The sequence below is a fragment of the Enhydra lutris genome, unplaced genomic scaffold (assembly GCF_002288905.1).
Source record: "Enhydra lutris kenyoni isolate GAN:26980312 unplaced genomic scaffold, ASM228890v2 scaffoldscaffold22, whole genome shotgun sequence".
NCBI lineage: Eukaryota > Metazoa > Chordata > Mammalia > Carnivora > Mustelidae > Enhydra > Enhydra lutris.
The window spans coordinates 13,387,786-13,406,393 of record NW_019154106.1 but is presented as its reverse complement, the minus strand read 5'-3'; the positions used below and the strand labels follow the sequence as shown (position 1 = coordinate 13,406,393).

General features: G+C 36.7%; 1 protein-coding gene across 1 annotated transcript; it reads left to right on the top strand.

The window, feature by feature from the left end:
* Nucleotides 1–14,961: 14,961 nt before the first annotated feature.
* LOC111150297 (putative olfactory receptor 5AK3) lies at nt 14,962–15,891 on the top strand. The gene has a single exon (XM_022507748.1). The coding sequence runs from the start codon at nt 14,962–14,964 to the stop codon at nt 15,889–15,891; it is 930 nt and encodes a 309-aa protein (XP_022363456.1).
* The last annotated feature ends 2,717 nt before the right edge of the window (nt 15,892–18,608 follow it).

The following is an 18,608-nucleotide window of genomic DNA, read 5'->3' as shown; positions in this document are numbered from 1 at the left end:
GCTGGACCCAAGTTTTTAAAATTCAGCCCATCAGAGCATCAAGTAGGGATATTTGACCATTGTGTAATGTTTCTAAAGTTGGGAACACATTCACGCCTTAAGCCAATGTTTTTCAATAGGTAAGTTCTTAAGAATGCAAGAAATATGGTAACATCTCATGGAACTAATTTTCCCCTGAATAGAGTTTGAGAAATGTGTCTCAGACTGCCCATATTTTATTGAGATTATTTAAAATATTAAAAAGTATGTACAGACTTCATAAAGTATTTAGTTGCTTCAAATATATTTCAGATGTGTTCTTAAAGACTAGAAAACCTCAGTTTTGTATATAATCAATATTAAAATTGAAGTTCATTATTTTCCTTTCACTTAAATGACTTCCCTAAATTATTTACAAAGAAACTTTTCATATGTTCTGTTCCAATTATTGTATAAGCATGAATGTAAAATAAATGCACTGTGTTGTAATGTCCCTTATGACTCTGGCTATACTTCCTACTTAATGGTCCCATATTAGTTACATTCTCTAGTACTTGAAAACACTTATTTCTTATGTGATTATGACTTATGTTTGTCATTAGTTACCCTCTTCATTCCAAATCCATCTCTTTCTTGCATAAGGTAAGGAAACTTCCAGAAATATTTTCTATATCTCTCCCTACTTAAGATAGAAAAACTAGAATGTAGATTGATCCAAAAACCTAAACAATTCACTTATGAAAGGGCATCAATCATTTTAATCTAGACAAATAACTTTAAACCGTAGGAATTCAATGAGAAGTTGAAGGGAGTCCAAGAGCCCTTTGAATCAGGAAGATAAGTTGTTACCAGAAGTGCTTAAGTAAGTAGATTGAGGACAAATGATGGAAACCACCACATGAATCTAAAGAGGACATGCTAGTTACATGAAAAAACAAGTTTCACATGAAAATAACATCAGACAGACTAATGATCTGTCAGAAAATGTATTGTTAAGTAACAGTGGAAAGAAACAGAAAACAACAAGAGAAGAAGAAATATTTTTCAAATATGATATCTTGCATCCATCCTGAAAGAAGAGAAAAAATTAACCTGGAGTCGATGTGGGATGACCAGAGTCTTCCCAGCAAAGACTCCACCTTTGTAAAGGAGGAGACCTTCTATAAAGGGAAGGTCCAAGTACCTTCAGAGACCAGGATCAGGATCAGTTGCTAGAGAGTCATTAGCAAAGTAGACAAAGGGTGCCCTGAGACCCTGGAAAATCAGAGACTAATGTAAATTATGGTATCTATTATTAAAATACTATATTGTATATTAGAAATTTGCTAAGGAGGCAGAAGAAGGAAAATTGTAATCATATAAAGTGATGGATATGTCAATGAGTTTTTTTTTTTAATATTTTATTTATTTGACAGAGAGAGAGATCACAAGTAGAGAGAGAGAGAGGAGGAAGCAGGCTCCCCGCCTAGCAGAGAGCCCGATGCGGGACTCGATCCCAGGACCCTGAGATCATGACCTGACCTGAAGGCAGAGGCTTTAACCCACTGAGCCACCCAGGCGCCCCTGGATATGTCAATGAGTTTGATTGTGGTGATCATTTCACAATGAATACTTACATCAAAATATCAAGATGTACATCTCAAATATATATAAACTTTGCCACGTATACCTCAGTAAAACTGGAGGGGAAAGATGATGAAACAAAAACTTGGTACATTTTGGGAAGTCTAAATGGCCAAATTGGAAATAGGGTGCAAAATGGAGAGTCACACAGTACTCTGCATTCAATACCAAGGTGAAAGAAATCCCAAAAGGAAATAAGTTTTATGACAAATGGACACAAGCAATGAAATCTGTGAAATTTATATGAAGGAAGAAATGGTTGATCTGGGCTGTGACAGGGAATGGTAAGGGATTGTTAGCACTTATTGAAAAGAAAAACTTCCCTTTCTCCATATAGAGTAGTAATGGTCTGATGCATAATCATACATTGTTTCGTCAATCGCCAGCTACGCCTTATTGTTTCATTAATCATCAACAGCCCATGATTTAAAGGGTGTTTCAGGTCTGGCAACTGTCTCTAAAACATTATGATAGAAGCTCAATTAGTCAACCAAAATTTGACGTCGATGATTAGCAAGATGACTAACTTTACAGAAAATATTAGTCTAGACCGAGATGGAAGAAAATATAGCATCACACACAAAAATTTGGAACAAGAAAGACACAAAGAAAAGAATACCTACAGAAGCTGAAAGACAGGGGCACCTGGGTGGCTCAGTGGGTTAAAGCCTCTGCCTTCAGCTCAGGTCATGGTCCTAGTGTCCTGGGATCGAGCCCCACATCAGGCTCTGTGCTCTGCAGGGAGCCTGCTTCCACCTCTCTCTATCTGTCTGCTTCTCTGCCTACTTGTGATCTCTGTCTGTCAAATAAATAAATAAAATCTTTAAAAAAAAGAAAAAGAAGCTGAAAGACAAATTGTCTACTCACCATCCTGCTGCAAAATGTAGCTGGTTGTCCATTCTCCTTTTATTCCTGTTTTGTGTGGAAGATGATGCAGTAGGGTAAGAAGAAATTACACTTCTCAGCTTTCTTTGTAGCTAGGATGGCCTGTGTCTTAGTTTGTTTTCCTGGGATAGATACTTGTGTAAAGATAACATATGCAGGAGGTGTGAAGAATTAACCATAACCTAAAGAGCAGTCTGGTCTATGTCTTCAGCTACTGGGGTGATCTGTAAGCCCCTGGAATATCATTCCCGACAGGAGTGTCTTTGTTTGCCTGGAGAATTTGGCCAATGAACAACCTAACGTTGTGATTTATGATAGAAGCTTTGAGACACACCTCATTAGTTCTAACTTTCAGAGAGACTTGGGGGCTAAAGTTGAGAATGAGAGATCAGCCACCTGAGAAATATGTCATACCCAGAACCGTAAAGAATCTGGATATTAAAGGTGAGTCTCCCAGGTCAGCAGTACTCCATGTAGCAGTGTTGCTACATGTTGATGTTCAGGACGGTCCTCTGAGGATGATGGAATTTTTGTGTTTGGATCCTCACAAACTTTGCCCTATGCATTTCTTCCTTTGGCTACTTTTAATTTGTATCTTTTTATTATAGTAAAACTAAAATTATATGTATAGTTCTTTTCTGATGTGTTAGCCAGTTTGGACTCTATTACAAATTACCATATACTGAGTGGCTTCTAAAAAACAGAAATTTGGTTCTGGAAGTTAGAAGTCTGAGATCAGGGTGTCAACATGGTCAGGGCCTGGTGAGAAGCACCTTCTGGATGGCAGACTGCCAACCTCTGCTGTGTCCTCAATGATAGAAAAAGATCTAGAGAGCTCTCTGGGGTCTCTTCTATAAAAGCATGAATCCCACTCACCAGGCTACACCCTCGAGATGTGCCTCCTCCAAAACCTTCACCAACTGATACCATCACATTGAAGATTAGGATTTCGACAGAAGGATTTGGAGGGACACAAACATTCAGTCCAAATCACCAGAGTTCAGTGCGTCATTCTAATGAATTGCCAAGCCTGAGGGTGATTGTGAAAAAGCCCCCACATTTGTAACCAGCTGCAAATGAGGGTGGCCCTAGGGACCCCTGGACTTTTGACTGGTGTCTGAAGTGACATCAGTCCAATGGGAACAGTTTGCCCACACTGTACAATTTGCTAACCTTTTGGGTGGGAGTTATCCCAAGCAACAGAGAGCAGGAAGCGTGAGATACAGAAAAACAGAAGTAAGGAAAGGGCGAATAACTTAGCTGGCTTACACCCTGGAAACTAGAACTCGGTCTCAGTCCCTGAAGGACAAGACTATTATTCAATCCTTCTGCCCCCATTGCATGGAGGTCACCCAAGGTCATCCTCAGGCTTCAGAGACATTCCTGAGGTAGAGAAGCACAGAGATACTATAGGAAACCACTCACTAGTAACACACACAGCACTGTCCACCACAGATGCATGAAATCAAATATCTGAGGAGATGTAGTACAAGACACTGAGACCTCTGCTACCCATACAACACATTTCCAGCCAGTGAGATGTGAGGGAAAATCTGCTGGATTGGGGGAAAGTTTGCATTTTCCTAATAAAGAGCATATATTTATATTCATATTCATATACACAAATATATGGTTGTCACCTTACCTTCCTGGATCCTTTTATCTGCTTTGAAAGGGAATGTGAGATCTAGAACTATAGTAGGTCAGACTGTGAGGCAACCAGCATATGGGAAAGATTAAGCAAATTAGAAAAGTGCAAGTCAATGAATGACTGAAAAGAATAGTTTGACCTATAACTAGTTTTACTTGAGTTTTTAGAAAATGAGAAGCTACTAACGTCATCTGTCGATTTAATTTGGGGGGAAAATATGACAGACAATAAGAAAATGAAATGTCAAGCTTGATTAAGCTTATTTTAACTGGTTGGTGAACTCAATTTCAAATTTATAAGATGGATTTTGATTCAATATTTTGGTTTTATTTTTCTAAATCTCTAATATAATTGCCTCTGTGTGTATTCTTTTAGATTAAGGTGTGATTTTCAAATACAAATGTATTTTACCCAAATTTTCATGGTAAAGGAAATGCCTCCATAGGTTTTCCTTCAAAACATTACATGACAATTATGATGATTATTTTATCTACTGTATTTTTATTTTGTTAGAACTCAAATTAGCAAAAATAGGATACTTAAAAATTTGAGATCAATCATGTCAAATGAAATTAAATAATTCCAGACAAATATTGTTACATTTTCTATGTAAAAAAAAAAAGGAAAGTACAAGTCAAAACCTCCAAACTATTGTTATAAAGGAAAAATAAGTCCCTATTTTTGTGAGCCAAAGTAAATTGTTTTTTTTTTCTACAGGAGTAGAACACATTCCTAACTGAGACATTTGTCATGCAACAAGTAATATCGAATGTCGATTCACCAGTCTTTTGACTATAATTCTCCTTCACAGGTATGCTTGTTAATCAAAACCTATAGACTCACTGAATCTAGCCTTCTACTCTTGCTGATTAAAGGTTTAACCCTAGTAACTTTATAGCCAAAAAACTTCAAAACAACTCATTCCACAGATTGTTATCTGAAACATTCTTATGGCATAAAGTGCAATTGGAAGAAAGAAATTACCCAGGGCTTATTTTCAAAAATATATACATTTTTAAAACAAATTAAAAGATTGAAAGTGGATTTTTTTCTTCAAATAAAGTGATCAAAGTGCTAATAGAAAATATGCACCATTCTATACACAAAGATAGATTCAAAATGGATGAAAGACCTCAACATGAGATAGGAATCCGTCAAAATTCTATTGGAGAACTTAGGCAGTAACCTCTTTGACATTGGCCACAGCAACTTCTTTCAAGACATGTCTCTGAAGGCAAGGGAAACGAAAGCAAAAATGAACTCTTGGGACTTCATCAAGATAAAAAGCTTCTGCACAGCCAAGGAAATGGTCAACAAAACTAAGAGGCAACCCACAGAATGAGAGAAGATATTTGCAAATGACATTTCAGATAAAGGGCTGGTATCCAAGATCTATAAAGAACTTCTCAAACTCAACACCCAAAAAACAAATAATCTAGTCAATAAATGGGCAGAAGACATGAACAGACACTTCTCCAAAGGTGACATACAAATGGCTAACAGACACATGAAAAAATGTTCATCATCACTAGCCATCAGGGAGATACAAATCAAAACCACATTGAGATACCACCTTACACCAGTTAGAATGGCAAAAATTAACAAGACAAGAAACAACAAATGTTGGAGAGGATGTGAAGAAGGGGGAACCCTCTTACACTGTTGGTGGAATGCAAGCTGGTACAGCCACTCTGGAAAACAGTATGGGAGTTCCTCAAGATGTTAAAATTAGAACTACCCTACAACACACAATTGCACCACCAGGCATTTACTCCAAAGATACAGATGTAGTGAAAAGAAGGGGCACCTATACCCCAATGTTCATAGCAGCAATGCCCACAATAGCCAAATGGTGGAAGGAGTCGAGATGCCCTTCAACAGATAAATGGATAAAGATGTGGTTCATATGCATAATGGCATGTTACTCAGTCATCAGAAAGTATGAATATCTACCATTTGCATTGACACGGATGGAACTGGAGGGTCTTATGCTAAGCCAAATAAGTCAAGCAGAGAAAGACAGTTACTATATGGTTTCACTCATATGTGGAACATAAAGAATAGCACAGAAAACCACAGGGGAAGGGAGGGAAAACTAAGTGGAAAGAACTCAGAGAGGGAGACAAACTATAAGAGACTCTGGACTCCAGGAAACAAACTGAGAGTTGCATAAGGAAGGGAGTTGGGTGGATGGGGTAACCAGGTGATGGGTATTAAAGAGGCTCATCACAACACGTATTGTGATGAGCACTGGGTGTATACACAACTAATGAATCATTGAACACCACATCAAAAACTAATGCTGTACTGTATGTTGGCTAACTGAACATAATAATAATAAAAAATATATATGTTTAAATAGTAGTAACCCTCTTTGTCACATTACGGGCCTATGCCCCTAAATTAAGCTAGCTTTGATTTTTTTTTTTTTTTTCAGATAACCATGCTTATTGCTGATTATGGTGACAAGGTCAACTTTCTGGATCTAAACACAGATTCTTAGACATATTAAAAATTGTTCAACCTGGGGTGCCTAGATGGTTCAGTTGATTATTGACTCTTAGTTTCCACTTGGGTCAAGATCTCTTGGGTCCTGAGATTGAGCCCCACCTCCGGCTCCACACTCAGTGGGGAGTTAGCTTGAAGATTCTCTCCCTCTCCCTCTCCCCACACTCTCTCTCAAATAAATAAATCTTTTTCAAAAAATTGTTCAGCCTGATTTATAACAAAAAAAAATGTTTAAAGAGTGTTTTATAACAAGGCAACACACACACACACACACATCCCTAATGCCAGTAACATGAATTAAATTTATCCTTTCTAGAAAGCTTAAAAGTTTTCAGCAGAAAATAACTACTAACTATTGTTTATTCCAATCCAACTCAGCCCCCGGAATCTCAGATTCTTGAGGGAGCTAATATTGATCCCTTAGGCCCTAGCTATAAACTCCCCAATTAGAAGAAAGCACACAGAAAGACCCTGGAGGCAATCAGCCAGCATCAGCTGCAGAAAGAGAATCTGGAGGCAACTCTGGTGTAAGTAAAACAAAGCAAATCCCATTTTTCAAAATCAGCCACATATCCCACTGACTGCTAGAAATGTTTCACCCAAGACCATGGATAAGCCCTTCATCCCTGGTGATCTAATGGCAGTGGAGGAAGGGATCTGAATTGGACTGGATATGAATGAACAATGATTAAAAGATTAAAAGAATAAATAAATGAAAACTATTTTCATACATTTGCATGGGCTATTATGACCAATTCTGAGTAACCATTCGATGTCGGGCCCTGTGCTGGGAATTTTACATAAATCACCTCACTTTGTCACATCATTATAAGCAGGCTTTACTTATTTCTCTTCCTCTTCCTTTTTAAGATTTTGTTTATTTATTTGACAGACAGAGATCACAAGTAGCCAGAGAGGCAGGCAGAGAGAGAGAGAGGAGGAAGCAGGCTCCCTGCTGAGCAGAGAGCAGAGAGCCTGGAATCAAGCAGGGCTTGATTCCAGGACCTGAGATCATGACCTGAGCCGAAGGCAGAGGCTTAACCCACTGAGACACCCAGGAGCCCCTTCCTCTTCCTTCTTAAAACAGTTAAAGGTATTTCAAAAAGAAAAGGTGCTGAAGTTTTTAAGTTTAAAGACTTTCTCTCTCCACTCCCATGCCCAGGGATAACCACTAAACATTTGTTATGGATCCTTCTTGAGCTTTTTCATGGATAAAGAAAGTGAGAAAAAGAGAGAATGGATGTGAATAAATGTTTAATTTTTAACAGGGTCCATACTTGGGGCACTTGGTCAGTTAAGTGTCTGACTCTTTTTTTTTTTTTTAAGATTTTATCTATTTATTTGACAGAGAGAGAGATAGCAAGAGTGGGAACACAAGCAGGGGGTGGGGTGGGAGAGGGAGAAGCAGTTTCCGTGCTGAGCAGGGAGCCCAAGGTGGGGCTCCGTCCCAGGACCCTGGGATCATGACCTGAGCCAAAGGCAGAAGCTTAATGACTGAGCCATCCCGGTGCCCCAAGTGTCTGACTCTTGATTTTGGCTCAGGTCATATCTCAGGATCTTGGGATCTAGCCATGTGGGGCTCCTTGCTCAATGGGAGTCTGTTGGAGATTCTCTCTCTCCGTCACCCTCTCCCCCCACCCCTGCTCCATGCTCAAATAAATAAATAAATCTTTTTTTTTTTTTTTAAGTGTCCATGCTTTACGTCTTACTCTGCAGATTGCTTTGCTCATTTAACAATATGACAGGAGCACCTTTCTATAAGAGCCCATATTTTCATCATACTTTTTGGACAGTGTATTAATCCCACAATATGAATCTATCCTGATTTATTTAGCTCTATTTCCAAATTTTTGTTTTACAAAAATGTTACACTGTTACAATAAAAATTATGACCTTCTAAGCAATTCTGTGATCCCATCTTATAGACAATGGAACTGGGGCCAAGGAGAGTTAATTACACACTTTGTCTCTATGGTGTGACCACAATTCAAACCCAGGTCAGCCTATTTCCTTTCTACCACATGGTACTGAATATAAAGGATGCTTCAGAAGCACCAGGGTTCTGTATGGGCTAATCATGTTCATAATACTCAAATACTTTTGGTAGGGGTGTGTCCTTTGTTCTGGTTTTTCATAGCTCTTGAAAATTGCTATGAAAATTGTCCCCCAATGTGTCATATGTTTTATTTAAATTCAAGATGACTAACCTGAAATGGTAAATGTCATTACGCTATCAAGATTTTAAGTTGAATGGACCCATGACCAATTCTAACTTTCTCTGACAAGTGCATTTATGTACTGGTGGAAACTCCTTGAAAAGACTACACTTCAACCCCTACCCCTCACTAAATATTGAAAAGGATTATTTCTTTTTCCATCACTACAGAGTTAAGCCACCCTGTTTATTCCTCATGATATTTGGAAGAACCAGATTGCCCAAGAAACATTAACAACAGGTTTAGTGTGTTATACTCCCCACCACTAAAGTCACAGTCTGATCTAAAGCTATCTCATCTCAGATCTACAGCTCTGCCTGACATTACTGATATCAAGGTACAGGAGCTTTCTACTGATGTCTTGGGGATGTGGCTTTTCCTTTGTGAGGGACTTCTGTTATTGCATAGTACTTAAGGTGCATGAAAATATATTTAAGATAATGTAACAACCATCCATGGAGCCACCATCTAACTTCTGCAACTTCCTTCTTATTACTTAGCAATCCATTTGAGAAATATATCCCTATGGATGTTGTGACACCAATTTACTAAATTTTCACTGATTTACTTAATAGTTTATATTTTTTCTATAATCAACAATGCTTCTTGTGTGTGTATGAATATATTTATATACATACATATATATACTTATATATGTAAGTTGTAGATGATATTATATAATATGTATAACATACCTTAGGTAATATAAGATATGTTATAGTATATATATATATCTGTGTGTGTATATATATGTGTGTGTATAAGATATATATATACCTCCTTGATTATGTGGTCAAGAACTTCTCTAGAATATGAACCTATGATGGAAATTCTGGAAGGCATATATTTAATTCTACTAATATTTCCGAAGTTGCCTCCAACATGATCTTGCTAATTTACCTTCTCAGCAGAAATATATGACTCCACAGCTTCACCAAAACTTGGCATTTTAAACTGAGAAATGCAAAACTATATTTCAATACAGAATTAATAAACAATTATCAGATTACTAGTGAGTTGTGTGTATTTTCTCTTTTGTTTCTTTTTTTTTTTAATTTATTTATTTGACAGACAGAGATCATAAGCAGGCAGAGAGGCAGGCAGAGAGAGAGGAGGAAGCAGGCTCCTTGCCGAGCAGAGAGCCCGATGCGGGGCTCGATCCCAGGACCCTGAGATCATGACCTGAGTCAAAGGCAGCGGCTCAACCCACTGAGCCACCCAGGCGCCCCTCTCTTTTGTTTCTTAAAAAGTCATTCTCTTACTGAAGAGAATGTTTAGATTTTATTTATTATTTTTATTTAAATTCAATTAGCTTGCATATAGTAGTACATCATTAGCTTCGGATGCAGAGTTCAACAACTCATCAGTTGTGAGTAGCACCCAGTGCTCATCACACCACGTGCCCTCCTTAATGCCCATCACCCAATTACCTAACCCCCCACCCACCTCCCCTCCAGCAATCCTCAGTTTAAGAGTCTCTCATTGGCTTTTCTCTCTCTCTGATGACTTCCCATTATGCTGAGTGAAATAAATCAATCAGAGAAAGACAATTATCATATGGTTTCACTTATATGTGGAATATAAGAAACGATGCAAGGATCATAGGGGAAGGGATGGAAAACTGAATGGGAAATCATCAGAGAGAGTTGTATTTTCCCATTTTTGTTGACCATTTAGGTTTTCTTTCTATAATTACCCCAATTATATATTTTGTAGATTTTTCCCGTGGGATAATTTATAGAAATTCTTTATTTATACTAGATGATAATCCCTTAACATTTATATGTACTGCAAACAAATTTACCTAAGTGAATTCTAGTCATTATTTAGTCTTTTCTCTTTTATCATGTTGGCATTTTTAATTTAGATATGGTTCCATTTTCAATGTTTTATTTTTTGTTCATTCACTTCCTGTTTAAATATTTTTCTGTATATCTCAAGCATGGATATTTTGTTGTTTTATTCTCAAAGCCTTACAATTCAAATCTTTAATCCACTTGGAAATTATTTTTGTAAAATGTAAAGTACAAATACAATATCTTTCTCATGTGTATAAACATTTATAGCTCCCGTTTATTGGACCATTTTTCACTCAAGTACATGCCCTTGGTTTCATACATCAAGATTCCAATAGACCTGTGGACTTATTTATTATGTCTTTTTATCAAGTCCATCGATCCATTTGTCCACACTCATATCATACCATACCATAATGTCTTTATTATTACCACTTCTTAATAAGTTCTGTTATCTGAGAGAATAAGTTCTCAACTTGTTGTCCTTTAAAAAATTTGTCTTAGGAGGGGTGTAGGGAGACAGTGGTGGGGTTATGGACATTAGGGAGGGTATGTGCTATGGTGAGTGCTGTGAAGTGTGTAAACCTGGCAATTCACAGACCTGTACCCCTGGGGCTAATAATACAATATATGTTTATTTAAAAATTATTTTAAAAAAATAAATAAAAATTTAAAACTTGTCTTAAGTTTTTTAGATCTTTTCTCTCCCATATAAATATTAGAATAACTGGATTAAGTTGTATGTAAAATTCTTTCAAAATTTGGTTGGAATTACGTGGAATTTATAGATTAATATGGGGGGAAATGTAATGTTTATAATATTGAGTTCCTCTCCATGATCCTGGTCTGTGTTTGGGTCTTCTTTAAGCCTTTAAATAAAGTTATATCATCTCAATAAGGTCACGAACACTCTTTCTTAGATGTATGTCTATGTACTTTATTTTTGATGTTATTGTAAATATGAATTTTAAATAACATTTTTAATTATTTCCAGTGAACAGAAATGCACTTGATTTTTGTATATTAAACTACTATATTTTTTCCTCCTTTTTTAAAGATTTTATTTATTTGTCAGAGAGAAAGAAAGAGCACAAGCAGGGGGAGCAGCAGGCAAAGGGAGAAGCAGGCTCCCCTCTGAGCAAGAAGCCTGATGTGGGACTAAAGTCCAGGACCCTGGGACCATGACCTAAGCTGAAGGCAGACACTTAACCAACTGAGCCACCCAGGTGCCCCTGTATATTAAACTACTATTGAGTAACTTCATTAGTCTCGCTAAGAATTTATCTGTCAAGTCTACAGGATTTTTTATAGAGACAATTACATTATCTAAAAATAGTGAGAGCTGTGTTTCTTTCTCATTTTCATTTTACCTTTCATGTCTTCTGCATTTTGTCCTGGCTTCCAGAAAAATACTAAACAGATTCAGTCATAACAAGCATCTTTGTCTTGTTCTTTAATTTATAGACATTGCATCTCATAATTTAATAGTAAATATAATATTTAGTTCAGCAATGTGTTTCCTACCTGTTTTCATTTTTGCTCTAGTTGACCAGGAAAATTTATTGAATACATGCATTTATTGAAATAATTGTCCTGTATCTATTGAGAAAATCATATGACTTTTTAAAGAATATATTAATGTGGCAAATTATATCAATAAAATTTTCAGTATTAAAAAATGCTTTCATTCCCTAGATGAATACAAATACATCTTGATTACTGATGGAAAATACCTTTTCCCTCCTTCTGATGCTTCTTTCCTGCAAGGAAATCTGTTTATATAATCATAGACTCTCTCCATTTTATCCACTAAGTTCCTAAAAAGGTGGCATGATATATCTGATTGGTAAAAGAGAACTTCTTGGAATGTTTTGCTCTGCCCTTGTTCTTGACAACAGCCAGCCCACAGAGTCCCATACTCCCTGCATTCCAGATGCACTTTTCCACCACATGCAAGATGCATGCTCCTGTCACTGCCATGAAGACTGGGTGGGAAAACTCTCTGCTTATGGCATTCATTGGCAGCAAATAACTCGACTAATAATTTTTGGGAGTGCCTGGCTGGCTCAGTCGATGGGGCATGGGACTCTCGATCTCATAGTTGTTGGGTTGGAGCCCCACATTGGATGTAGAGATTACTAAAAAATAAATTAATAAGCTTAAAATTTCCCCCCCGTGTCCAAAGTGATATTATGGTCCCCATACAGACACTATCTTTTATTTACCAATTTGTTCAAATCCTGGAATAGAAAGAGAATAGCTATTATCAAGAGCCTTTTTGAGACCCTAGAAATTGTTTTTTTTTAAATACATGGATGGATTTGTTCAATGAATGTGTATTTAATCTGTTTGCATCTAAATTCACAAATAAGTTTGGTTCAAGTTTTCTTTTCTCATATTTTACTTATTTTGGTTCCAATGTTATATTGACATGAATTGGAGAATGTCCTTTACTGTGATTTTCAGAAACAGTTTGTATAATACTAGAATTAGTTGTTCAGAAATGTTTGATAGGGCTTTCCTATAACATAACAGGGACAAGTGTTTGTGTGAGTAAATTTTAAAATTGCAAGTAAAATCATTTAATGTTTTAAAAATATTTAAATATTTCACATGTGTATACACACACACACACACACACCAACTATTATCACCCTCTATCCACTTAATCTTATTTCGAATAAAAAATATTAAGTAAAAACAAAATAACTTTTTCAAATTATATGGATGAAATAAAATATGGTTCAACAAATACCATGCAGCAGAAAACAAGTATAAAATGGAAATTAAGTTTTATTATTACATTTGACTCTCCTGGGTAAATGAACAGAGGCAAGAATGGGCTTTATTCATTTTTTTTTTCAAAAGAACAAACCAAAAGGCAAAAAAAAAGATGAATAATTATTTTAAATTTAAAGATTTTTGGTCTATGAAAAATACTATAGACAAAGTTAATAGATAATGGAATGTGAGAAAATCTTTGTCAATAACAAAGTTTTCAAATCTATATATAAAAAAGAAGCGTCCACCCATATATTAACTCATAGAGATACTCCAAAATTCTAAGAAAAATATTATATAATGATCAAATTCATTTCTGGTTAAGAAAAAAACATTAAAATGGAAATGTCTGAAGGGAAGAGATTGTACTAGAAACATCTTGCATTGGAAGGCAATAAAAACTGTATTTAGCTTTTTGAAAAAAAATGGAAATGTCACTTTAAAACTATTTTTCTGGTATAAAAAATGTTAACAAAATACCAATGATGTTCACAAAAAAGGAAGGGTATGAGGACCCTGTTGTACAATTAAGAGAAGTACACACTGGTACATCTGTTATGCAATGTGATCTGGAAAAATGTAGTTAAGTTAAACGTATGCATACCCTAAGATTCAAATGTTTGTCCCCAGAAAAAAATTTCACAGTGAAGTATTTGTAGTGAAAACAAGTAGTAGGCAACCTACTTTCCATTGCTAGGAAAGCAGATAGGCAAATTATGGTGTATGGATACCATAGAGTAGTGTTACTCAATGTGTGGTGCCTGGACCAGCACCCGTCGTTGGACTCTCTGTTTCCACTCTATGACGTGGTAACTATTGAAAGTGAGATTGAGCATCTAAAACAATTACAAAATTTTGACAATGCTGAGAATTTTTTATTGCTATATACAAAAATATTGGTCCACAGCATAAATTTTACAAAGAAAATGGGCTTTACCATAGATAACTTAATAAACACTTGCATACAAGACTCTACTTGGGCATGAGTTCATCGTGGCCAGAGCAGAATTGCTAAGGATGCAGAAAGAATAAGATGAGAATACAGAAATAAATTAGAGCAAAATCATACAGAAATGTATGGGTAACTCAAGATTTTCATAGATAATATTTCGTATTTATGTAAATTGGGATTTGTGAATTAAAATGTACACAGCATAGAAGAAAGCTTAATTTTTAAAAGTATGTTTTTATATGTTCTCTAACTGATATATTTAAGAAATACATTTAAGAAAAGCTTAAATTCTTAATATAATTTAGAAGTCAGTTTGTACCCTGAGAACAAAGAAAATGATCCCTGGCAATTTCCCCAAAGTATAGATCTAAATTTTCTAAGTCAGATGTCAAGGTATATGGACTTTAAATGCAGAGTCAATTATCCCATAGAAATATCCGCTGACTCCACTGTGAAACCAAATATTAAATCATTGCCAATTTCAGAATTAGTTAAAGGATCACATGGTCTTAGCTTTCCCTGCTCTTCTTTCCTAGCAACTTTTCAGCTGATATTTAAACTTTGCCAGCCATGGAACAAAACAATGGCACTGAAGTAACTGAATTCATTCTCCTGGGATTTGCTGGTCGACACAAGTCTTGGCATATCCTCTTCATTGTATTTCTAGTGATCTATCTGGCCACGCTGGTGGGGAATATGGGGATGATCCTACTCATCAAGATTGATTCTTGCCTTCACACCCCAATGTACTTCTTCCTCCAACACTTGGCATTTGTTGATCTCTGCTACACCTCCGCTATCACTCCCAAGATGCTGCAAAACTTTGTCGAAACAGAGCAATCCATCTCATTCACAGGATGTATGGTGCAATTACTAGTCTATGGTGCCTTTGCAACAATTGACTGCTACATCCTGGCCGCAATGGCAGTGGACCGCTATGTGGCCATCTGCAACCCACTCCGCTATCCAACAGTCATGTCCCAGGCAGTCTGCCTTCAACTCCTGGTTGGTTCATACTTCCTAGGCTTCCTGAATGCCTCTGTAAACACGAGTTTTACTTTCTCATTGAACTTCTGCAAATCCAATAAAGTTAACCACTTTTTCTGCGATGAACCCCCACTTCTTGCCCTCTCGTGCTCCAACATTGACTTCAACATCATGCTACTAACTATCTTTGTGGCGTTTAACTTGATGTTCACTGTGCTGGTTGTCATCTTTTCCTACATATATATCCTGGCTGCCATCCTGAAGATATCAACTGTTGCAGGGAGGAAAAAAGCCTTCTCCACATGTGCCTCTCACCTGGCAGCTGTCACTATGTTCTATGGGACTCTCTCTTATATGTACCTGCACCATGGGACCAAAGAGTCTCAAGAGCAGGAAAAAGTGGCTTCCGTGTTTTATGGCATTATAATCCCCATGTTAAACCCCCTCATCTACAGCCTGAGAAACCAAGATGTAAAGGAAGCCCTAAAAGGGATTGGAAAGAAGTCCTTCTAGTTTGAACTTTGATTTCTAACTCAACATCGTTCAACAGCAAACCCACAGTTCTCTCTTATTTCAGCAACAGATGTCACAAATGTTTGTGAGATACAAAGTCATTCCTTAGTTATATCAACAGCATCTGAAAGATATTGAAAAAACATGTCAAATTAACAACAGATAAGCTTCTAATTCATGTGTTTCTTACAGAGAAAGAATCTGAAAAGAGTATCTTTGATGTTGTTTTTGTGTATTTTGAGAACCCCTCTTTTCATATACCCAACATTAAAAAGAGAAACTTTATTAAGGAGAAATGCATAATCAATATTATATAAGTGTCTGTCAATAACAGCAGAAGAAAATCACTGAGATAAAAAAAAATTTTTTTTGGCTTCTCCTAAAACATGAAGAGATAGGAAGATAAATACAATAGAGATGAAAATCCAGGAATGGGTCCAAACCCATAAGATAATTTATTGTATGATAATGGTAATATTGTAGACATCGGGCACATGGATTATGTAACAAATAGTATTGAAATAATGACTAGACTTTGGTATGGCTTAAAGCTGGAAACTTATCTACACAAAAATAAATTCTAAGTGGCTCAATGATTTAAAAGTAAAAATTAAACTTAAAGAAAACACTAACTCCCCATGTCCTCCATGCTGTTTGTTATGTTCCACAAATAAGTGAAACCATATGATAATTGACTCTCTCTGCTTGACTTATTTCACTCAGCATAATCTCTTCCAGTTAGGAGAAGGGAGTTGGGGGAAATTGGAAGGGGAGGTGAACCATGAGAGACTATGGACTCTAAAAAACAATCTGAAGGGTTTGAAGAGGTGGGGGGTGGGAGGTTGGGGGAACCAGGTGGTGGGTATTAGAGAGGGCACGGATTGCATGGAGCACTGGGTGTGGTACAAAAACAATGAATACTGTTATGTTGAAAATAAAAATTTAAAAAATTATAAAAAAAAGAAAACCCTAAATTTTTAAGCCTTTAAAGTGAGGAAACCCTGTATAAATACAAAACAAAACACACAGTAAATTTTCTGCATTAAAAAATCAAAGTTTTCTGCACAGCAAAATGTACTGAAAAGTAATATACTTAATATTGAGAAAGAAATGTTTGTAGGTGTTGTAGAGAATGGTATTTGACTCAAAATAGCAATATAAGGGGCGCCTGGGTGGCTCAGTCAATTAAGCATCTGACTTCAACTCAGGTCATGACCTCAGAGTCCTGGGATAAAGTCCCACACATCAGCAGTGAGTCTGCTTTTTCCTCTCCTTCTGCTCCTCCCCCTTCTCATTCTCTCTCTCTCTCTCAAATAAATAAAACCTTTTTTAAAAATAGCAATACAGGGGCACCTGGGTGGCTCAGTGGGTTAAGCCTCTGCCTTCAGCTCATGATCTCAGGGTCCTGGGATCGAGCCCCAAATCGAATCCGGCTACCTGCTCAGCAGGGAGCCTGCTTCCCCCTCTCTCTTTGCCCGCTGCTCTACCTACTTGTGATCTCTCTGTCAAATAAATAATTAAAATCTTTTTTAAAAAATAGCAATACAAAAGCAAGCAAAAAACTTTTTTTAAGAGGGCAACCTATATGAACACATCACTCACAGAGAAATAAATACTAATTTTTTGTAGCAATATGGAAAGATAATCAAACTGACTTATAGGGGGGGAAAAGGCAAACAAAACATATTATATTATTTTTCATTTATCATAATGATAATGTATAATAAAAGTTTCTTAACGTTGTGTTAGAGAGGATTTGAAGAAGGACTCACTCCAGATTTGCTACAACGGATTTAAACAGATAGAGCAACCCTCCGGAGGCAGATGGGAACTATCTACCCGAACAGACCACATCATGCCCTTTGACTCCGAGATTCCTGTACTAAATACCTTCTAACCCTAAAGGTATATTCAAATTTATGCACATTAATATATTTATTATCACATTGTCTTTATTAGTAAAGATTAGAAACCATATTGTTTACCAGTGAGGGTGGGGAGGAGTCTGATATACAGATTAAAGAACGCAGCTGCTCAAAAAAATGGAATACATCCATTGAAAAGGGGGAAATTTCTCTTTCCATACAGATCACCTAGAAATATTAAGTGAAAGGGAAGCAGAAAAACCACGTGAAGAATATGCTGTCATAATTGTGGGGAAGAAAGAAAGCATATAAACATTAATGTTTACCAAATACAATGCAAGGTTTATATCTGGGGGGGGAAAAAGATGTTAACAGTATTGACCTCCAGGGAGGAAAACCGGAAGTTGGAATGGAGAGATAGAGGAAGTCTGGGGTTTTTACTCTAAGCATGTGCTTTTATATTTATGATATTTTTACCATGGGGATGCTTTGTTATAGAAACCCCCAAAAATGGAAGGCAGAGAGCCTAGAGGGATGGAGGCAGGAAGGGAAGAAGCAAGAAAAGAAGGAAGGAGAGGAGGGAAGGAAGCAGAGAGGGAGGGAGGGAAGCAGGAAAAACGTAATTTGTCAGAAGCAAGACAACTCTCAAAAAAAAAAAAAAAAAGAAGTCTCTAATGGCAGTAATGCAAAAACAAATTTGTCCCCTCTGGAGATCCAAACTTTTCTTCAGCAGAAAATAACTACTGAAAATTGTTTTTTTCCAATTGTATCTCAGCCCTAGAACCTCAGATTCCCAAGAGAGCCAGTGTCGATCCCTAGGTCCCAGCTATAAAATCCCCAACTGGAAGGAAT